Raw genomic sequence first — 23627 nt, 5'->3', positions numbered from 1 at the left:
ATACTAAAAACTGAACTTACCATAATMAAATATTCAAACCAGTACACCATGTAACAAAAAAAGTAATGAGGAGTAAACTGCCKTTCAAGTTCAGCTTTTATAGAATGAAAACATGGATGTATTTTATCTTTGTATTATTCAGGAAAAGAAAAAGCCTTTTTAATCTACATTGCTTCTTGTATCTTCAAATAATTCTAATAATTTTCATTCTCTCTCAGTATCTCAGGACTCAGAGCACATTGTTCTCATGTCTCAGCTGTTTCAGGGCTTGTCTTACTGTCAGGGCTTCCTGGCTGACTTAATTCACTAAAAAATGTGGTGTTTCTTTGGAAGCCTCTTGGAAACCACCCAGAGCAAAGATATCTATCCTACATCAGTGTCTTAAAATACACATTTTTTTGTTAGCTGAACACTTGTCTGAAGAGGGAAGAAACTGGGTAGGGTTTATTCCTTTATWTTCCACACTTTGCTATTGGATACATACAAATATTCATCTTACATTGATATTTCATGTGTGCTTTTTCAATGAATGGAAATTTAATTTTTGGAAGTAGGTTTCAAATACATTAGAGGCATCAACTACAAAACTACTTCYCTGGAGTATCTGTCAAGTAAGACAGATCTATTACATATTTCTAGTGGCAATTGAAGAACATATTCCCTTTTTAAAAATAGTTCAGCAGTCTGTAGTTYTGAAAGAACAGTCCTTGTCCCTCTTAAGTTATTTTTATATTGGAAGTTGGCTTGAGACTTAAATGAACTTAAAAGTTATTAGCCAGAGTAGAAGAGGAAATGGAAGAGGCCTTTTCTCCAGGTGCATATAAGGGGAAAACTTTGGCAGAGGTGCTGAAAATGTTTTCAGAAGGCAAACACACCATCCCTGCTTTCCTCTCACCTGGCAAGTGCTTCATACCMAGGTAAACTCCTCAGCAGGTTCCTTAATGCCCCTGCTCTGGGTGCACATGGAACCTTGGCAAGTTCAGCAGTGTTACCTTAGTACACCATGGGATGCAAAAGAGACTTTTATCATCTGTTTTTTATTTTACTTTCCTCATAATCTACGTGCCAGAATGAAAATACAGTGCAAGTTTTGACATGAATGATGCCTGCTTGGGTTTATCTGCACTTCCACTGCAGCAGAATCTGTGTCCTCCAAGGGACAGGGCCGGTGCATTTGGGGACCATGTGTGTGCATGTCRTGTAAAGAGCTTAGAATGTACATGGAAGTTCATGTGTGTATCAGTGCCTTGAAATTTAATAGAAATGGCTCTATTGAGAGTCAATCCTGCTGAACTCTACTCCTTGCTAAGAAAAAAAAAATCTCATTTTCTTCTTCAGTGTGAAAACCCAATGCAGTCACATTAGAATATGAGCTACTAAATCTTTGAAGAAGTTTTGGATAGCTGTAAGTTTGCTTTTGTCAGCCAGCCAAAAGGATTCTTCTAAATTTTACTTCTGTACTAGGGAAAGGGAGAGAAAGCCACAGGCTCTAGCAAATGCTAGATGCAAAATAAAAAAAAAAAAACAAAACAAAAAGGAAGTAAAGCACAGAAGCAGATCTTTAAGATTCCATTGTTTGGCATCAGTATTAAAAAAAAAAATCATTGTTGGTCTGTAGTTTCTTCAGGTCTGCCAGGACAATGATTAGTTATGGAAACTATACAGTAAATGCTGGCAACTTCAGTGCTTGTCAAGTAACTCATGATGAGTTTCTGTGGCTTGATTGGGTCTRAAGGAAAGTGAAGCCTAAAACATCACAAAAAATGCTTTTGTAGTTTTTTTTTTATGCAAGAAACAATAGGAATTGTAACCACCTACAAAACAGGAAATGAAAAGGAGGCCAATGCTACCAGTTGTGTGTGCTGAGGTGTGCGGAGTTGCTCAGCATTTTTCCTCTCCCTCTGTCYACTCCACCACAAACCTAGGGAACTTCCTATTTTTGTTTTCCTGGTTTATAAACCCCTGCGTTACTCGAGTAATGTATGGCTATCAGAAATATTTGTGCATTTTCCCATGTAGTTGAAGCAATTAGAGAACCTTAGAAGCGAATACGACATTGCCCGGTACGAACGATCACACGGAGGGAGATACAGGAGCACTGCCACGGACTGGGGGTCTACACCTAATCCTGCCTTGCCTCTCTCGTCCTGGAGGAGCTGCTGCAGGCACTCGGTGCCACTCCTGGAGCAGGGATRTTCCCTCGTGATCCAGAGGGAGTTCTCAGTTCAGCCTGCTTGGAAGTGCACAGTTGATGTCATTGAATTGCTTGGATAAATCGCTTGGAGGCATCACCTTTCCAAATGTTGTCAGTGATGCAACCTCCGTGGAAAACTCCGTTTGTTGTCTCAGCTGGAAAGGTGATTCTTTGCGGGGAGAGGGTGGGGAAAGTGATATTTTATGCTCCTCTTCCCTCCCCCAGAACCAGGTKAGCTTATACTGCATTCATGCGGATGTCTCCGAAAGGAATTTCTGTAGCTGTTTCTGGAGTAATGCTTTTCAAAATACGCTGTTGGAAAGAAATCAGTATCAGAGACAGTACATAACATGACAGCCATTCAGAAAGAGCTTTATTATAAAGTATGACTTGACTTTGAGTTACACCTCTTGAACTACTACTAAAGAATGTKTCAGGCCTCTATGAGCACTATGAAGATGTAGAGTGCTATAGAAGTACACAGCAGGATTTTAAAATTATTTGTAATATAATTAGAGTCAAAGCTTGGCAGATGTCCTATTAATGCTTTAGACTTGCCAATTTACTTGAATATCCTGAGCCAACTAAACACATTCTTTATGAACCAGTGTTTATTTGAACTTAGAAAAAGTCCCAGTATTGTCATTACTGGCTGACACAAATTTATGACAGAGAAATCTTAATAAATGTGGGAGAGAAAAAACATGTTTCTTAGAGATGTACCCCAGGGAACCAGCCTTTAACTGCCTCATTTGCTTGGCTGGGGGATTTGAGTGTCTGGGGTGAATTTCACAAAGAGTCTTCAGTTCAGCAGGCCTTAAAAAATTACTTGATATAACATTTTCTAAGAATTTGTCAGTGGTATCAGTAAGACCTGAGGAGATTGGTGAGAATGGGTAGAAGACAATTAACATTCAGCTGGCCAGGAACAGAACAGCCAAGTCCCAGAAAAAAACCTCATTTTTGGGAATCACCTCCTTCCTAACAGTCAAACAAAAGCAAGAGAGCATCAAGGATACCTCCTTCAGTGTTCCTGGGGTGCTGACCAACCGATAGACCATGTAGATGGGAATGAAGATGATGGAGGAGGTTCCTATGCAGTAACCCACGACTGTGGTCCAGTAGGGATAATCATAATCAAAAAGCCTCAGCTCAGGAGGGCTGGACAGAAAGCTGCAGGTGACGAACTGAAAGAGAAGAAGGGGAAAGTGTGAATATGTGGGTTTTGGTGGCACACATTTTGGGGAGCTCTGTGTTCCAGTGTWGCATTGAAATAAATAAAAATTGAGTAGGACTCAAGATTAAAAATAYRTTGASACTGAAAAAATCMTTAATTACATTATTATGGATTTWAAACAAAACAAAAAATCAATGACAAATCAGAAGACAAAGACCAAAAGGATGCTTCCCAAAGCAGATGCTCTGCATACTAAACTGCTCTGAGAAAAGGAAGAAATGCCAGCTTGGTTAATGCTGTTGGGTCATTTTCAGTCATGAATATAATTCATGACTGAAAAATTCCTTAGCAAACAAATACTTTGTGTTGAATATTACAGGAATAATATTTGTCACTGTCCTTGGAAGGATCTCTGACTTWGTTTTTACCAGACTATCATCAGAAGCTCAGGATTGTGAGCCAAACTTCCATACAGAAATGACAATCCTGCATCCTGGGCTTTCCTTATTTTAGATTAATTTCCACAGGGAATACAAATAGTTCTGCTTGGTAACCCCATCCCCAGAGCTCTGTGCCTCTCTGTTTRTTTTGCTGATTTAGGATAACAAAGAGCACTGTAGTATAAAAATTACTGTGGTGTGACATAATTATTTATGGACTTCTCTTTCTAAGGGTAATAAAATGAAAGTCTGTTAATTATGCCTTGATCATTACAAATGTTTTGAATTTACTCTGTAGGTCTTAAATCTACATTCTGTGCTTCATAAACTCCACRCTGACCTGCTCTGATCCCACTAAGGCCAGCCAGAATAAAAGACAGCRTGAACTAATTTTGAATCAGGAAATGAACACTTTATGTTCAAATGTTATTAATAAYACTGCCAAGCCAAACATTGGGACARTATTTCCAATTCTGAATTATAGATTTATAACAGTTGTAATTAGCTGCTGTAAATTTTAAGTGGAATATTCTAAACTTGTCAGTCAGCAGTTGCTGAGACAGTGTATTTACTTATCTTGGTTTTCCTCCTCTGACAGTATGTTTCATCAGCTTTYATTGCTTCATTTTGCTGAGGTAAACAAAGCAACAAAACAAAGTAAATTTGTTTAGSAGAGGGTAGGGAAGGGAATAATTCAGAACCCAGACTTACTCAGCTAACTCAACTACAAAAATCCTGAAAATCGTGATTTAGTAACAAGATCTTGCAGCATTGTTTTGGGTTTTTCACTAATTGAGCCTTTTTGGTTTAACAAAAATCATTGCTAAAGAACATCACAAGAGAATTCTGGAATGAAGCTCTTGGAAGTCTAAGGAGCTGCATTGTTCAGTGGTAATTTTGTTGTGCTGGAAAAAAAAAGCTCTAAAGAAAACTCACCAGAAGGAAGAGGGGACTAATTGCAACCCAGCAAACTCGCCAGTACCAGCCTGGGGCAGAGCCCAGCATTTCTTTCACATCGTTACAAAACTGGGTGATGCCTGTGGAGACAAGTGGGAGCAGAGGGATGACAGCAGATCTAAGTTATTCCTAAGTAGATGCTCAATACTTATTTATGCTCAGCAAGTAAATTCAGAATCCATCACAAAAGACCATTTTGTTCCTACAATTCTTAATTATATTAAATTCTGAGTTATTGCTCCTGTTACTTTTAGATGTACTTTTGTCAGAGARCAATTAATACTAAATCTCACTGTTTCAGTTATCAGTGAGTTTGTAAAGAGCTTTTGTAAACATTTTCTGGACACATGGGTGATCTTGTCTGCAGAAAAGGAGGCAGTGCTGAGCTGCAGGAGCTCAGGAGGTTGGGTCAGGGGTGTTGGTCAGTACCATAGAACCAGGACACGGCCACTGCTTCCAGGAACACCACGGTCAGGACAGCTGGACCCGTGGCATATTCTTCAAACAGCTTCACCACGTATGCTCCTCCCTGGAAAAAAGATCAAATTGTCAGTGTGCCAGGATCCAGGGAGGGGATCCTGCACTGCTGCTGTTTGTGTCAGCCTTTGRCTGGAGCAGAGCATTCACAAGTGGGAAATTCACCCCGTTCTGTCACTTTGTGGCTGTTCCTGCCAGGAAAATCCTGTGATCTGCTCACTCTCTGTGGACATCCCTCACCATGCCATGCAGAGAATCTACAATCTGCTGCATTTTAGTGAACAAATGGGATTTTRCAGGATGGCTTTTTGCATGCCTTCTGTCATGCCTTTTTCTTTCTCCAGCAGGGATTATAGCTACTGAACAGCAAATAAATRAAGTGTTACTTTGCTTCCTTTCCATTTGGGATGTAGAAAAGGAGGAGACCTCTTGCAGAGGAACTCAGCATCCTCGTACAGCAAACACTTCACATGAGAAGGAAGTTACACATAAATGAGCAAGTGGAGCGAAACATGACAGGAAAGCCAAGTATTTCTTCCTTTTCCCCTGTGTTCATTACAATCATTATTCAAAAATTGCTTGGTGTGAGAATGAAATCCACAAGCCCCACGGGAACTATTTGGTTTGACTAATGATGATTTCTSCTTTGAAACAATGAGGAACATCCAGGAAATCCATTACCAGAATTTTTTTTTTAAAAAATTCAAAGTACATTTTAAACGTTGTGAAGATTATAGTAACTACTCATGTTCTTTTTAAACATGGATCTTTTGGGAACAAGAAGGAAACCAGATAAAATATGTGTCTGGTTGTCTGGTGATGCAGCAGTTGAGCAGCAKCATCCTTTATGATGTGTAGCACATCATGAGTTGCAGTAGGATCATTTTATACTATTCACATTTATTCCAAGTAAAAGATTTCTAATGTGTAAAGAAAACAGGCTGGGGATTCAATCTGATCTCTTGAAACTCTCTTCAAAAATTACTGAAATTTTGAATTTGCAGGAAACAGCCAGCGARGGAGGCTGAGGATGGGTGAAATACTCACAAATGTCAGGGTTGCCAGTGACCCCAAAAAGCAAACGATGGTCAGACCGAGGACAAACAATTCCCTGCGTTTGCCCCAGACGTGTGGGAATTCATCCAGAACTCCAGTGATCACTCCCTCCAGTCCTGCAAACTGAAAAGCATGGAAAAATCACTGGAAAATCGAGGGCAGTGCTATCTGCTTAAAAGTATGTTTCAGTGCTCAAAGGAGTTTTATAGCACTGAAACACTGGTGCTTTGTTCTGCTGTGGGTTTTTTAGACAAGTCTTTCCTCATAACTTTTAAAAATTCTTTCAGGTGGGGATTTAGTCCTCAGGTATCTGTGGGAATGGACTGTCACCCCAAAGTCCTGTGGTACAGGCACCAGGATGTGGAAAAGTGGGAGGTGGTTCAGTAGGACCAGGACTGTGAAACCATCTGAGTTCAGCCTGGCTTTAAGGAGCTGATCCTCCATCTATAAAACTCACATGGCAGTTTTTTAGTGCATCTCCAGTTCCCACCTTAAATCCAATTTGTGTGGAAAAACTCCAGATTTTCATAAATGCTTTCTAAGTTTACAAGCGAGAAAGGAGCCTGGAGGACTGCATTCAACCARRAGTGTGTGAATCAAGTTCTTTKCTTGTTTTTCCACRTCTTATTAATTGTCACAGCACRACAGTGACAAATCATTCAATTATATTTAAACATATTTAAGATAAAAATTTGAGAAATCCTTGCTGTTTTATAGAGGGCACCTGGAGCTGCTGCAAACCCCTCAGTGACGGAGCAGTGTTTGTAATTCTGGTTTTGTGGTGGGGTTAAGGCTGTACCCCAATCATCCCAGATCCCACAGTGCTCACCGTGCTGTCCAGTCCCAGYGTGAGCAGCATGAGGAAGAAGATGATGGCGAAGAAGGTGGCAGCAGGCATGTTTGCAATGGCCTCTGCATACGTGATGAAGAGCAGGCTGGGCCCTGGGACAGAGATTTGGGATCATCGTTAGCCAGAACTGCTGGGGGAAGGACAGGCTGGTGCACGGTGTCTCCGAGGAGAAAACTTCCCCCTCCAGGCTGTTTTGCAACATTCAGTTACCACCACATCTGTGAAACTGCAATCTGACTTTTATATGTTGCATTTGCTCTGATTTTTTTCAGCTGCATTGCATAACAGTGCCCTTACAAAGTCASCATACACAATAATATACAAAATATYCCTCATWATTCRRTCTGCTCTCAATCTAGAAGATAATTAAAAATACATTCTGTCTTGGAAGCAGTTTGAGATGTGTGTAAAGCATTAACCTACCCGTGTCTTTGGCAACCTCTGACACATCTTCGTTCCTCATCTCAGCCATGTAGCCCAGCACGGTGAAGATGACAAAGCCAGACACAAAACTGGTCAGGCAGTTCACAGCGCTGGTGACCAGAGCATCTCTGCAACAGAAGACCTAACTCACATCAGGGAATCTGCATCTGCCAGAAAAGCTTCTTTACAACCTCTCAGCCTACTCTAGACTCCTAGAAAATCTAGGCTAATGCAAGAGAAAAACAAGCAGCAGGTTTGAAAAAAAGAGGAGAAAAACAAACAAGCCATATCCAATTTTTCTTCTCAGCTCCAAACAGATGCTGTAACATGAATCTGACACTGGACTGAATGCTGGATGTATCCTGGTGAATTCCCTAGAATGGAAATTACTATATGAATATTAAAGAATTGAGAATTTTATTTTATGAGTTAGAAATAGATTTTTTTCCAGGTAACAAAGAAACAACTATAAACTGCCTTTCTGCTAAATGCTATAAAATCATTTCCCAACTGACCACTGAGATTAAATAATTACAGTGTGGTGGTTTGGTGSGGGTTTAGTCCATTTTGCTGTGTCAGATTTGTACTTTTTATAACAGTAATTGATAAAAATTACCTCTTTTTAAGACAGGCAGAATAGAGGAGGAATGCTTTAAATTGCAGGTTTTTGCAGTAGGGATTTCTGTTCTTTTACATTTCTGCCTAATTTCTATGTACATAGGTCTGACAATTCAAGTCTTTTACCAGCACCCTGTTTCTTTTTCATAAATACCCACAGTTATATTTTTTAATTCTATTTTACTTATAGAATAAGGTAGAACTCACTGGTAGCAGTTGTTGTGGAATTTGTTGTAGCTGGCGTAAGCCAASAGGACCCCAAAACCTGGTCCCAGGGAGAAAAAAATCTGAGCTGCTGCATCCACCCAAACCTGAAAAACATTGAAGGCCAAGAAAAAAATGACATGAAACAGATTTGCATGAGTTTGGCATATTCAGAACATCATTTAGACCTACAAAAGGGTGTTTCACCAGTCTGCCTATATCCTAGTCCTGCTCTAACAGGAACTCTCTTGAGAGAGATGTTGAAATATGAATGTTTATTGTAGATTCGTGAGAGTTGAAAGTATCTACTTTAATTTTAGTGCACTTTTAACAGCTTCTTAGATTAATTCAGTGAGTTGCCTGTAATCAGTTTAACACAAGTTTTTTGGTGTACAGAGAACTTTCTACCCATGATTTTGCAGTCTTCCAATTCTTCCTCCAGACTCTGGAGTGCTGTTTTATAGTCCTGTGTTTGTGGTGTGTCCTCCAGACTGAGCAGACTTCTCCCAGATTTATGGAAATACATTTGACAGTTSTGGTTCTCGGGGCTCAATTCAGCTTTGTTGTAGCTGTGACAGATGCAAGTGTGATGATCTTGTTATGAAAAGCGTGTTGCACTTGAAAAGTGGCCACAGCCCTAATGAGTAACGCTCTAAAGTACAATATCAGCTCTCTTTCTGAAGGTGAAAGTCCTCATTCATTTATTCTCTTTTGATTGAAACATGGAGTTCATTACAACTCCTTTCTAATATTCTCTGCCATGGTGTGAGGCCATCCTGTACCATCCAGACAGAGCTCTGTCATCACCCAGCACACAGATTGCAATCTGCTGTCCTCACTCCAGATACATCCAATACAATATCAATGCCCTTTATTGCTTTTGCACRAGATGTGGTTCCTTATTGGAGATGCTGCTTTATCAGGGACCGGTGTCTTTTCATTTCCTCTTCATTCAGAACTCTCCATATCAGCTGGGCAGCAGCAGACTTGCAAACATTGGAATTTTTTTAATCTTTGTTTTTGTAGTATTTATTGCTTTGGGGTTTTTCCATCACCCTCCTCACTTTCCCAGGCAGTGAAGGAAGCTCAGCCTTGAGCCTGATGGATTATTTGTCATCCACAGAGTTCAAGGCTGGATCAGAAACCGGAGTGCCTGGGGTTTGTTGGTTGGCTCAGTTTGTCCTAATTCTTGCTTTCCTTTCAAATGTTGGTGGTGTGTGCAGGCCTGACTGATTTATTCCTCCTCCACAGGCACTTAGATGAGTTACTGGGTCAGGGTTTGGTTGGTGTCCGTGGGCTCATCTGCCAAAACTGTTGAAGGATGGAGATTGGAAGTTTCTGCTCCAGTAACCTTCACTATTTAAACAGGGACAGCTGTAGGGCTGCACTGGTCCCCTTGAGCCAAAAAACTGCAGCTCCACCCCTTGTTAGGGTTTAATAAATTCAGTTTGCTCAGTGTGACTCTTGTAGGAGGAAGGATTTTGCTGCAGCCTAAGAACACTCACAGCTTCTCACTCAGTCAGCTTGAAATATTTTTCTGGTGAAAAAGTGTTTGGTCACTTGTGTTTTTCTAACCATWTCACTCACTCTGTTCACCCACTGTATGGGAAGTCTGCAATTASTTCAAGCTAAACTGAGGGTGGACTCTGCTATTTAAAATCCTTTACAATTATGCAAAGAGCCTTAAAAGTCAGGGTTTTAAGTCTCTGCTGAGACATCTGTTGGATCCTGCTTTATGTATCTATGCTGATACACACACTGATAGGCTGAAAGCAAATCTCTACACTTTCATAATATTTTTTTTTACCTCAGTGGCCAGGAGTTTCTGCCAGTCAGGCTTCAAGTAGTAGAGGACACCTCTCCAAGCCCCAGGCAAAGTTGCACCTCTCACCAGCAGGATGAAGAGGATGATGTAAGGGAATGTGGCAGTCACCCAAACCACCTGCGAGGGAACACGGGGACAGAGCATTTGCCACGGGTAGGAAGTTAACAGGGATCATAAGAATTGGTTAATCATATTATATCTGTAACATTTACAGCATCTTCACGTGAGCTGCTCTGAGCTCAGCAAACAGGCAGTGTGCAATCTGTCCCCATTCCTTGGCAGGGTTGCTCCTGCCCAGGGAACAGTGGTGTCACTTTTTGTTGTCCTTTGTCAGTTGAATAAGAGCAGCAGTGACTGCACAAGTGCTCCCCAAACAGCCCATAACCCCTGTGGTGAGGACAACCCGAGATAATTCCCTGAGCTGCCTCTCAGTACCAAGCTGATTCGTGCTGCTTTTGCATCACCTTGCCAGATGTTTTGACCCCTTTCCAGATGCTGAAGTACACGATGGTGAAGATCAACAGCAGGCAGAGGGTGAGTTGCCAGCTGATGCCCCCCAGGTCATCCAGACCATCGGACCTGTGCACCTGCAGGACCTGGCGGCTGCARGAGGGAAGAAAAACACAGTACAGGTATTTTTTTAAACAAATGCTTACATTAAATGTGTGATTAACAGTGCCATACTGAGCATTACAAGGAGTCCCGAGGCCTTGATAAGCAGCCTTCAAAGTCATGGCATTTTGGATTTGTTTTATTTTAATTAAAAGTGTGATATTAACATCACACCAGTGATGATARGTGATGGCTGACAGCGATTGGAATCCTAAAACACAGAGCACAGCCCAGACACCCAAAGCTCACATCCCCCTACAAGAATTCAGCTTTGATTTACTGATATACACAATGATTGATTATTGATAAACACAATGATTTTGAGAGAGTTATTGATATATACAATGATTGATTATTGATATATACAATGATTTTGAGAGGGTTATTGATATATACGATTGATTATTAATATACACAATGATTTTGAGAGAGTTATTGATATCTACAATGATTTTGAGAGGGTTATTGATATCTACAATGATTTTGAGAGAGTTATTGATATATACAATGATTGATTATTGATATACACAATGATTTTGAGAGGGTTATTGACATATACAATGATTTTTAGAGGGCTATTGATATATACAATGATTGATTATTGATAAATACAGTCATTTTGAGAGGGTTATTGATATATACGATTGATTATTAATATACACAATGATTTTGAGAGGGTTATTGATATCTACAATGATTTTGAGAGGGTACCACCAGCAATCAGCCCTGCTGCCCTCTGAGGAAAAGCTCCATGGTGCTCCAGCAATCTGGCTAAACACCTCCATCCTCACTTACATGCACTTACGTATAAAATTCTTCTGCAGGGGAGATGGAGTGCAGGGACCAGCTGACATTGTCCTTGCTGAAGTAGTTGGTGCAGTTTCCTGTGTTCCAGGGGTTTGTGCAGCTGGTCCAGGGCAGCTCYGCCGTGAAGGACGAGATGAGGTAGTAAAACGCCCAAGCCATGATGGTGTTGTAGTAGGAGGCCACGTAAAGATCGATGATGCAGATGGCAAAGCCAATCCCTGGAGAGGCAGGAAATTATTGCAGTCAGTCAGTGCAAGTTTTGGGCCAAAAAAAAAAAAAATTAGTTGGTTATCAAATGAACTATCATTAGTAATTATCAGAGGAACACACTCCCTCCCAAGTTTTTACAGCACTGGAATTCCTTGTGACTTCAGAAATACTCTGATTCCAGTAAAGCATCTTTAATCAAGACAGAACATGTTCATAGAGGGGGGTTTTCCACGTGTCCCTAAATCTCTGAAATTTAGAAATAGGCATCGTGCTCGGTAAATGAAAAGACAAGACCAGAGCTATASCMCTGGGAACAAGARTAAATGAGGATAYASAACAGTTTCYTTTTTTATTTATATTTTTAGGCTTGGTCAGCCTCTATCTAATCAATTTAAATTGCATACTATTCATGCATACAAGAGTATACACACACGTGCAGGTGTACATGGATTTTTAGGAAAGCTTTCTTTGTAAAGCAAAAATCTTCCTTTGCAAAGCCAAAAATCTTGTGTAGAACAAGCCTTACTTGGTTTATGAGATTTTCTTCCTTTTTACCCTGACATTTCACCTTTATAGGAAAACTTTCCAATTGTTCAGAAAGATCCATTTCCCTTTGTTACCTTTGAATATGGGACATATTTTTCTCCAAATGGAAATGCACCCRTTCCTGTGGTACTGTCCCAGTGCTAATTCCATGTAGAAGAGAGGAATCCCTCCAAAGATGGCCATGATTGTGTAAGGAATGAGGAATGCTCCTGCAAGAGAGAAAGCAGATGATTGTAACTCTTCACAGTCTTCTCTCCCAACAGTACCAGCACTCCATAAACAAAAATTCCTTTTATCCCACAGGGAAAATCCTATCCAGCACACCACTGAGTTACTGTGGGATTTCTTCTAAGGGTAACTACTTAGCAGAGTGAACAAGAATCRACACTCAGGCCAAATTTCTCACATTTCTGTGATGTAGAATTCACCATGACTCCACTGGCWGCAATAGGTACAGCTGTGAGATGGGCTACAGATAAAATTATTAATTCCTCCAGTAAAAGGCATTTGTTACATCAGAGAGACAAAAATCCTTTCTGAGATCTTGATTATATTTTAGGTTTATGTTCTGGCCCTTATGTCAGTGARTCAAAGGCCCAGCCTTCTTCAGGGGTTGGTTTAGACATGTTGCTTAATCAGATTTTAAAATATCCCTTGGGAAAGGGATTGAGCCTTTCCTTTTGGGGTGTGGGTCTGCACCTACCTGACTCTAAGCTGAGTTTTTAAATCTTGCTAAATAGTTCTTCTGCCATTATCCTATCCCAATATTTAGGCTTTTCAGTCTGCTTGAAAAGTAAATAATTTCTCCCTGGCCATTTGTTATGTACAATATTTTAAAAGCCACTAAATCGATTTACAAACCAGCAAATTCAGCATGAAGGGGCAATGAACAGGCACGGGCACTGACCTCCTCCGTTTTGGTAGCAGATATAAGGAAATCTCCACACATTTCCCAGATCCACCGCGTACCCAATGACAGAGAGGAGAAAATCAATTTTTTTACTCCAGGTCTCTCTGTCCTCCAGCTCCATCAGCTGCTGCTGCCCTTCTGCCCCGCAGGTGGTGGACGTGGTGGTGGTGGTGGTGGTGGTGGTGGCAGCTGGGGCTGTGCCCTGGGCATCATCCACCTCTGCCCCACAGGGAACTGAGCTCTGCACCCCCGAAAAACCATTGGACATCGGGGCTGCCTCTCCTTTCTCCCCCTGGCCAGGCTGGGCTTTGCTGCCATCCTCCACCAGCCGCAGGGCAGATTTYGGGTTCCTGCCCACAAGTCCGTTCTCTTTACAATCTTCTCCTTTGTTACAGTCTGAGGCATCTTTTTTGGACGTCAGCGGCTCGGTCTCGTTGCTTGTGRCCTTTTTTTCCATTTTTTATGAGGTTTGTTCTGGTCACTCGYGGACAGGCGGCAGCACTGGTGGTTTGTCTTCACACACCTTCGTTCCCAGCACTTCTAGAATTCCTCTTCCATGCTTAAATCCATCAGAYTGAAGGCACAAGCACCATCTAARGAATGAAAAAGAGTTGAAAATCCATTACAGGCTTTACTGGTGCTGGTAACTTGCACGAGTCAGGCAGCAGATTCTGTGATTAAAATACAGAAGTGATTAACCATCACAGCATGCCACGTGAATCATGGAGCAGATAAWCTGGGATTTTATCCAGAGAAAGGAAAGAAGGAATCACCCTCTTTGACAGCAGAACCTGGTGTACCTGGATTACACCCTCTGAGGAGGATCTGCTGGACTTTGTGCATTGCTGGACACCTCACACAGTCACAATCCTGCTTCTTCTGGTGTCTCCTTCTCCCTCTGAACGCTGCTGGACTCTCAGTTTGCACACTGAGGGCAGAGTTTAGCGTGACTTTTCATTTTCCTAAGTCCATCCTGTGACTCATCCACTCATCTGGTGGCAATTTCTGTATTCACCCGGTATGAAGGGGAAAAATTAATTAAGCAAATATGAGATAACCATGGATGTAAAAGTTACATTTCATGACCACCTTTCCTCAGAAAATCCACAGTGTCTGTTCTGTTTAGCAGCAGAGGTAGAAGGCTTCAATGAAACTTTCAGAGAAGTATTTAAATCTCAGTGGTTTTGCATCACCACCCTTTCGAGGCTCTGTCAACACTAACAACAAGAAGAAAAGATCAAAATCTTCAGTTTGATTCTTTTGATTAAGAACAAACATGTGAGTCTAAAGGACAAAACCTGTCCCCAGTTTTATCTGACTCCCTGTGCAAATAAAATCGTCTTTCATTCTGTTTGGACCTGCTGACACCGTGGTTCCAGCCCTGGGAAAGGTGGTGGGCACTACTCCTGTGCCCCTGCCCACTGCCAGCAAAAAAAAAAAATAAAATAAAAAAAGGGGCACTGGGAGGATCCCTGGCTTATCTGAACCCTTCATAAGTGCTAAAAACAGAATCCAAGGGAAATAAAACCATCCTGCAATGAAGTGTAAGTACAACGCAATTAACTCTTCCTTCAGAACAAAGAGAGCAGAGAAAGAGCTGTGATTCAGCAGGTCATGTTTTGTTTTCTGCTGATTTGTTCAGGTAATGTAAACACCCAGGTGCCTTTACCCAGGAAAACCTTGGAACAGGAGCTGATCCCCTGGGCTGTAAATTCCCCAGGGCAGTAACTCTGCTTTACAGCTGSCAAAGAGTCACACAATCCACACCGTGCCACCACAGATTGAATTATTGCAATTKCATCCCAATTTTTCCTTTTCAAAAYATTTTATCACAGTAGCTGTCACTGTCACATCATAGCAGAAAAATAAGCGTTATTTCACTATTAAAACAGAGAAGGGATTTGCGTATTTCTAGAATTTGCTAATTTAAAACTCAACTTTTTCCCAGCTTTCAACCTTTTGCAAAGTTTGTTAAACCTTTTCTTAACATTTCTCAGTGCAAGCAAAAAGAGAAGGAAAGTTACCRAGCTGCAGAGCAAACAGGAGGATGTTCTCAAGGTAAAAGTCACTTGAAGATGCTGTTTATAACTCTCAGAAATCTTCAGTCTGTCATTCTGTCTCTACCCAAATAATCTCCTTTCCATCACAAGCAGTGCATCATTGATGTGGATTTTTACAGGAGCAAATCCTTTTCAGCCATCAGTTAATCACCCACAAAGATTGAAACATCCTCAGAGTTCCAGAGAAAATCACCAGGAGGTTCTGTTTTACCTGCAGGGCTGTAAAACCTGACTGCCTTTGGAGCCCAGAAGGTTCCAAATGTCCCAGAGGAGGTTGTGGAGATGGAAACAATCCCACAACCACTGCTGGCCACACAGAAATCCAAGGAAAGGCCACAGCCAATCCTGCCCCTGTGTGGARCATGGTAAATACCAGGTGGGAATATGGAAAAGAAACCTGAGCCCTTCTGGACTTTACCCCTCTCACCATAAATGGGAACGCAGTAAAGGATGTTGGTTTGGCTGCATTATCTCGTGGGGCTGATTTTGCCATACCTGAGGTTTAAACTCTCACTGTATTTGTAAAATATTTTATTTMTGCATGTTTTTTTCAGTGCTTTCTTTACTGAGGGAAGGTCAATGATTGTATTATTGATTTCCAAGATCTCTGACAGCCAGGACTGTTGTCCATCCAGTCCTAAGCTCCTTCTCCTGCCACTCTACAGACCACAGGAGAAAAAAATCATCACATTATTTAAAATATTTATGCAGAATTTTCAGTAGTTTGAACCTCAAATATGCAAAATTATATGTGAAATTTTGGGGGGCTTTGGCTGAAATTTGAATTTCTTTCTGAAAAAGGAATTGCAGCTCATGAGCTGTCCTGGGAAATCTCTGGAGTGATGGAGGCCACGGCTACACAGTGGAATTCACAGGCCCATAGTTGGCACATGAAAACAGAGCAGTTACAGATTATTTCATTGCACTGTAAAAAAAAAAAAAAGTGGGAGAATGTTCTTTTTTCTTTGTTTTGTTACAAATCAAGAAACAAAATATTTGAAGGCACTGTGACCACTACAAAGAGTGTAAAGAGCTGCAGAACTGCAGCTTTTGTGGTTGGGAAATATGCTCGGATGCCTGGGAAGATACCCAGGGGAAAATTACCCTAATAGTGAAGGATTTTTCCCATCTCAGCCTCTACTTCTTCTCTACATAGATTTCTAATTCAGGTGTTTGAACGATGACAGCAGTAATCCCAGAAATAACATTTTTATTGCCTGTTTTCAATCCGAGCTGTGGCAAAGGTTGCTCTTACATAACCGCACCTTGGCTCGTTATCACCCCTAATTAGARGGGAAAAAAGGGGAGATAAACAAGGGAAGAAGACAGAGATCTGCGCTTTCGTTTCCTTTTGATCTGCGCTGGGTGGACGTGACTTTGCTCCGGTGCCTCTGAGCCCTGGTCCTGCAGGGAAGGTGCCAACCCTGGGATTGTCACCCTCCCTGTGCCACAGCCAAGAGTGACAAACGAGGAGTGACCCTGCAGTGCCTCTCCACAGCTCCTTGCTGAAAACACTCGCGAGGAGAATCGAAGAAATTTTGTTTTCTGTGCCACCGACGCGGCTGGCATTGGCCGAATATCAATTAAATTCTATTTTATTTCTCTCCCCACTCGGGGCTGAGCTTGAACGGGCACTGCAGATGTAAAACCCCTGCGTGTTCCTGGATGCAGAAAAGCGGCTTTTCGGCCTCACCGAGCAATCCTGGAGGAGMATCCCCGGCTCCTGCCGCACAAATGATGGAGCATCGTTTTTTTGGTTATTTCTGGAGGCTCGCACTGACCTCTCGCGGCTCTGCGGGAATCCCTCGCCTTTTGCTCTGCCACGGAGCAAACAAATCTTCCCAGAGCAACAACAAAGTGATTTCCCTGCTCTCGGCACTTTTTTAAAAGGAGAATTTGATTTTTAAGGCGTGTGGGAGAGCGGAGCGATTGGGTTGAGGTGCAGCAAAGATGCTTCAAGGGAGGCAAATCGAGGTTTTCCCCAGCGCTTTTCCASCCCCTGTGCTGCCCTGCAGGACTCGGCTCCAAAGGATCATTTTAAATCATTCAGTCACTAAATTTCTTAATTTGTATATATTTCACTCCGCATAATTCACGTTCTTATTTCATGCGCTGATTTTTATGAATCTGGAGAAGCACCACTCTCCGAAATTCCTGCGGGAAATCTCAGGTATCGCCTTTTCTCCCACCGCTCCTCCGTCCCCACAGCCCCAGCCTTTCACAGGGAGTTTAAACACTGAACCTCAAGAAGAAGAATCAGCCCAGGGTGCTGACAAWCAGAATAAAACGCTGGGATGATCCCTGTTAAACTGACCTAAATCTCACTTTTATCACCGAGTGTTTAAGGCGSATAAAGTTACAGCAGTCTGGCTCTCACGGGCGGTTGTGCGTAAATGGAAAAGCTCCAAGGACGTTACTTGTATCTCAAATATCAAGCAAGGAGTTTGTGTGATGAGATGGAAATCGTTCACCCCAGGCAGGAGCGGGATGTGCTGTTTGCCCGGACCTGTTCTCACCTGGGAGCCACAAAAGAGCCACGAGCCAGAGAGAATTCAGATTTTTGTTCTGAGTTTGCAGAGTTCAGGAGCAGCCCCTGAATCAAAGGGTTACAGAATAGATGTCTCCATACCGTGAGGACTTGTTAAAAAAATTCAAATTCCAGCCAATTAAATTGCATTGCACTCAATTATTATTAATTTTACCTGTTGTGCATTGCACAAAAATCATATTTAGGCTCATAATGCAAAAAAAAAAAAAAAAAAATTACGCTTTTTGATGTTGAATGTGTCCACTTTTACTAACTTCCTTTAAAAATTATTATCTAGAATATCCTTTCCTATTTACACATTAGCAAGTGTAACAGTTTGTATTTCAATTTTGATATTCATRAATATTTAGAGGCCACAGACCTTGGGAATTAGGTGTAAAGCAGATCTAAACTGACATCTAGACCATCCCTCCAAAACTGAAAATTCATTTATTCAGGGTTTTTTGGGGGTTCTTGTTTAGATATTCTTCTCTAGTTAAAGAGAATMAAAATTGAATTTTGATAAAGAGTGATCAAAACCTGTTGAAATTAATAGTCCAGTAGTTTTAAACATTACTGACACAGCACTGTAACCTGGGAATATTTAAAAGGACACTTGCAGCGTGCAGGTGACAAAATGGAATATTTGGGAATTATGTGAATATTTGCAGGGYTCCAAGGGCTCTCACATTCCTGCTAAAGCAGAGTGGACTCAGCAAGTCCTGCTGGTGAGACAATGACCCTCCTGGGAGGGGAAAAAGCTCTTCCCAAAGAGTGGCACAAGGAGAGGGCCCTCTCCAGTTAACTCCTGTATTCCCAGACAAGGCTGAATGTGGRTWAGATGGGAAAAGTGCTTCTGAAAGCAGCAGTTTGGGGGAAATAATAACTTGCACTGGGAGTTTGACGTCGTAATCTTGTCCCTGTTTTGGTCTGAAATTTAAAAGTCATCAGGAAAGGGAGATTTTTACCTTCAGAATTCTGTTCAGAGGACTGACACTGTGCTGTAGTGGGAACGCTGCCAAATTGGTGTCAGTCATTTAAAGAACAGGGAGGAGGGGAAATGCATTTTTTTTTTTTTTTTTTTTTTTTTTTTTTTTTTTTTTTTTTAATTTGGCTGGAGAGTGTCTGTGTGTAGTGCAAGGAAACAGATAAGCTTGGAGGGAATGATATTGCTTTTGTATTCTTCCTCAAATTATTTATATAAACTTGAAGGAAGAGCCATAACACAGCAAACATCACTGAATAAATGGAGCACCATCCCTTAGTAACAGGTGATGTTTGTCTGAAGGAGATTTGTTAATGGCTGTGTCCAAATTACAGCCTTTAATTCAGGCTACCTAAGTTCTTTATRAAACTCTTTATTTGTCCCACAGGCAGGGTTCATTGTGCTCTGTCAGTTCTGTAAGATACAGAGCTGCAAACATGAAGGTTGGGAAAATATTTCAAATTTGAGCATCAGAAAGGAGCTCAGGACACAGAATTAATATTTCTTTAGGCTYTGTTACTAATGAAAACTGAGCAGTTTATATTTCCATGGAGGGAAGCAGGAAAGAGCTTAAACACATTGCACATTTCCATGTGAGGGAATAATTCAGGGGTTTATTAAATTCCAGTTTGGGGGCAGTTTTTCTCAATTTAACCATCTGAAATTCATCACACCCTGTCCAATTAGGAAACAGGCACAATAACATGAGAAGTTTGCAAAGTATTCCCCAAGAAAATTATGGTCAATTCTCCATCAAAAAATCACCAGAAGATGCAGCCCAAGTGTTCGAGTCCTTCCCTGGTAAATGTCTGGCAACCCACATGAAAAAAAATGCCACAACATTTGCAAGAATCCAAATCCATTAAATGCATGATCCCTTTTCCCCCAGGCTTTCTTAACATATCAAAACATGTTTTCCCTGCCTATTTCTATATTCAGTTACAYTGCATTCCTTAATTAAACTCCACATTTCTTAGCAAACTAACCCAGCAAGCCAGTTGGTTTCRGTAAACATGATTGACTATAAATACATAGGACATGCTCTTCAGATTTATTACTTGCAATAAATCTGTCCCATTGAGTTCAATAATTTACTGTGCTGGAATCATTTACCTTTTAAAATATAGCTTAATATGGTTCATAAAGCTCACTTCACCATTTCAAAATAAATAACTGCTTAAATTGCCTATTTTTTTATTTTTTTTCCTTCAGATTCTGCTGTTTTTCTTAATTTTTTTCTTATAGTTTAGTGCTTTTTTTGTAAGCAAATAACTTTACATCTGCAATGCTGTTATATGGAGCCAAAACACTTAATTTTAGATTGTCAGAACATGTTCTGCTACAGACATTTGTCTCCCAACATTCATAACTGCTGGACAAGTGCCTGAACATGACAGAGTAGAGCATGTAGCAACAGAAAATAAAGGCACTAAAAGTTTTAAAAAAAACAAAGAAAACTAAAACTGAAATCAATGTATCTTTTTGGCCCCCAGAGCTTTAGAAATTGTCAGAGACCTTCAAGCTGATTTAAAAACAAACAAAACCTAGAGTACAGATTTTAGCCTGTCATCAGTATTCCACATTTTATAACCCAAGTGGAAAGAGGCAACGAGGAGGGAAAGTTAATGAAACTCCAGTGCCTGCTGCTGCAGGGGGTCAGCTCTGAGSAGCAGCTGTCCCTGAGCCTGTCTGAATTTCATCAAAACCCTCCAGACATCGCTGTGCTAAAGACAAAATTATCGAATACCTGCATTTGGGGTCGATCCGAAGCGTTTCCCTTGGGGTGATCCAAGCTCGAGTCCCCTTCACCCACATTTACCGCAGCCTGCGGGCAACTCAGCATCCCGGGGAGCTTTTTGTACACCAGCCCCCCTCACATGGTCTGATTTCCAGATAATCTGCTGCCAAAGAGCTCTTTAAGAATTTTTTGCGTCACTTTAGTCAAATAAACTTTATGTTTCACCAGGGCTGCAGCTCCGTTTTCCTCCTAGAGGTGGGTGGCTACATTTGCCTGNTTTTTTCTGGGTGCTGTTACAGCTGTAAATAACAGGATGGGGATGAGGACGGACACAACAAAGTTTGGAGCGAGTCAGGGAATCACAAATTTATAGGAGATTACAGGAGGATAGGAAAGACTGGGGGATTGCCACAATAAAAATGCTTGGAAGGAATAATTTCTATTGCCGGATATCTGTGTTATTTTAATAAAAAAATAAGGTTTAGTTTTATTTTAAAGCTTGAAGCACAAATTCTTTACGGGCGTTCTGCTGCCTCAATAAGCTCAACAAGTAATTTCCTTTCTTCCTAACTACTACTCCAAATACCTCACCCCACTTCTGACTTATTTTTTTTCTCCGGTGTTTTTCATCCAGAATTTTTTCATTCCTGCACTTCACAACTTGTTTATAAAAAGTCATAAATCGCAGGTCAATGCCATAGTTTAGGTGGCAGATTTAGGGAAAAAAAAAAAGAGTGGAAAAGCAGGGTAGGGGCAGATAAGAGCAGCTGATTGAGCAGCAGCAGCTTTGCTGTAAGCAGCACCCGTTTTCAAAGAATTGTTCCAAACAATTGAAAAGAAAATAAACTGCGAGCTGAAGAGCTGAGGGCTGTAATTTGCATTTTCCTCTGGTGTCCCTGGTCCCTACAGAGCAGCAGCCGGGCAGGGCGAGGCACCTGCACCATCTCAAGGAGAGCTCAGGCATTGCAGCCACACACACGAGGRACACGTTTTAAAATCATTTTTTTCCCCATTTACTCCCCTGGGCACTGGGTTAAGGTTGTTTAGTCAAATTGWGCTTTTTTCATTAATTTTCTTTAGAAATTCATAGCAAATAGCAGTATTTACCTCCTGTCTGCCGTGCTGGGTTTCCCTTCTGTGTCCTGCTTTCCAAAATAATCAGAACTGGGACATGGTAACTTCCCCTTCACCACAGACAGGAAAACCCCCACAAATTTGTGTCCTTGCACATCATTCCTCCACAGCCCTATTTGAGAGGGTTTGCAAGCACAGATTCTGTCATGCCCCATTCCCTAAACCTTTCTGGAGGTCCAAGCCCAATGTTTTAATGTGTGAATATCCAGCTGTGGGTCAGACCCTGTGCTCTGCAGAGCAGGATTTTGTTTTCCTGGGAGGATGGACAGCAAAAGGAATCTGCATTTTCCCATTCCACACAGATTTCCAGCTCACTGCTGCTGGGAAACTGGGAGGGATTATCCAAACTCACTTTTTMKACCCTCTTGCAAGAAATAAATTCTYTCTACTGAGAGTACCTCTACTCTTTACATAATTATATCTTGGGTTTTTAACAGTTTTAGAGGSATTGTGACCTTTGCCTGAGGTTTTTCTCCATCTCAGCCTCTTCTTAAAGGAGGTTCTTCTATGCCTCATCCTGACCTTTTTGTTCAGTTGTTTTTTTCATTAATGTCTTCCACAGCAGTTGTTGGGTTTTGGTTTTGTTTTGTTGGGTTTTTTTTTTTTTGGTTGTTTTTAATTTCTTGCCAAACAGTCTGGAGCCTTTGGGRAATAATAGAAATAACAGACTGGAGATTTCAGGCAAAACCCTCAACTTCATGACACCTTATTTATCTCACAAGCAAAAAACTTTCAGGTGCTGTTCTCAGCCAGTTCCAGAATCTCATGAAATCTTCTGTGCATTGGTGGGGAAAATCCTGATGATTTAGGGGAAGAAAAAATGAGGAAGAAAATGGACTTTTACACAAGACAAAGAAGCTGCAGCACAAGGATGGGAATCGTGATTCAGTGACCTCACAACAGTAGTACCAACTGTACTATGAGATCAGTGATAGTCCTGCAAGTGTCTCTGATTCGCTGCCAATAAAAGGATTGGAACAATTTTCCAAATAAAACAAACCCTGCARTATTTGTTTGTTCCCATCTTTCCTTAGTTAGCAGTCAGAATACATTTAGAAGCTATTAATATTGGCTTTGGGACAAAAGAAATTCTGATTGCCTTCCCTGCTATTTTCCACAATAACAGGGCTGGGATGCACATCTGGGAGTTGGATGRGTTTTGGAGAGGTTTTGCTGTTTCCACTACAACTGTTTTAAGAGCACATTCCAATGGAGAAATGTGATTCCTAGAACCCACAAACTGCCACTACACRTAACCTCTCCTCAGTCTCTTCATTGGGAATTGTTATTTTCTGCCATTTGATTAAATCTGAAACAGTTGACTTTCATAACATTATCTGTCAATATTTACCACCTGTCAGGGGAACTGTGAGTTCTTACATGGTTTTGTTGACAAACTGGGAAATTATTTGACTGGTTTCTCAAGAATCCAAAAGTTAAGGCCTTGCAAAGGAAATACATATATATATATTTATATATTAACTAAGGGAGAAATCAGCATTGAAATAGTGGGCATAAACCATTTTTTTATTCTAACCACAGCATCTTTTTAGCAGTTGTGTGTTAATTTTGTCGTGGTTTGGATTTACAGTTCATAAGACAGAGCCTTCTTTGCTGAGTGACAACCTGCAGCAAGCCAGGCTTATTCCCACATGATTTCCATTCCAGCCCTTGGAAAGAGTTTAATTTTTTATCATCTCTGAACCATTTCCTATGAGCTGCCAGGGGTTAAGTGGCCTGTTCCTCCATCACACACTCTGGAGAAATGCTGGAACAACTCACTGGGAACAATCCCTGGGCTGTGAASTGTCCCCCACACACCTGGGAGGTGACAGAGAGCAGGAGATGGATTGCAAGAACCTGCAGGTACCAATCCT

General features: G+C 41.2%; 1 protein-coding gene across 2 annotated transcripts; it reads right to left on the bottom strand.

Moving 5' to 3' along the window:
* Window positions 1-20888, bottom strand: SLC6A4 (solute carrier family 6 member 4). 2 transcript variants are annotated; one of them, XM_057371980.1, is made up of 15 exons: window positions 20626-20888; window positions 14107-14311; window positions 13304-13899; window positions 12471-12605; window positions 11639-11858; window positions 10686-10824; window positions 10204-10338; window positions 8400-8503; window positions 7575-7702; window positions 7131-7243; window positions 6293-6424; window positions 5198-5297; window positions 4748-4848; window positions 3214-3381; window positions 1-2506 (listed from the first exon to the last, which is right to left on the bottom strand). In XM_057371980.1, exons 3-15 carry the CDS (start codon window positions 13761-13763, stop codon window positions 2432-2434), a joined length of 2010 nt encoding a protein of 669 aa, XP_057227963.1. In that variant the 5' UTR covers window positions 13764-13899; window positions 14107-14311; window positions 20626-20888; the 3' UTR covers window positions 1-2431. The 2 variants fall into 2 exon arrangements, with proteins under 2 accessions (XP_057227963.1, XP_057227962.1); XM_057371979.1 differs by lacking the exon at window positions 14107-14311.
* Between the last annotated feature and the right edge of the window lie 2739 nt (window positions 20889-23627).

Source organism: Malurus melanocephalus, unplaced genomic scaffold (assembly GCF_030028575.1).
Source record: "Malurus melanocephalus ecotype Western Australia unplaced genomic scaffold, MMel_1.1 scaffold_162, whole genome shotgun sequence".
Taxonomy (NCBI): Eukaryota; Metazoa; Chordata; class Aves; order Passeriformes; family Maluridae; genus Malurus; species Malurus melanocephalus.
The sequence above is the reverse complement of the archived record's forward strand: the minus strand, read 5'-3'. Positions and strand labels throughout refer to the sequence as shown.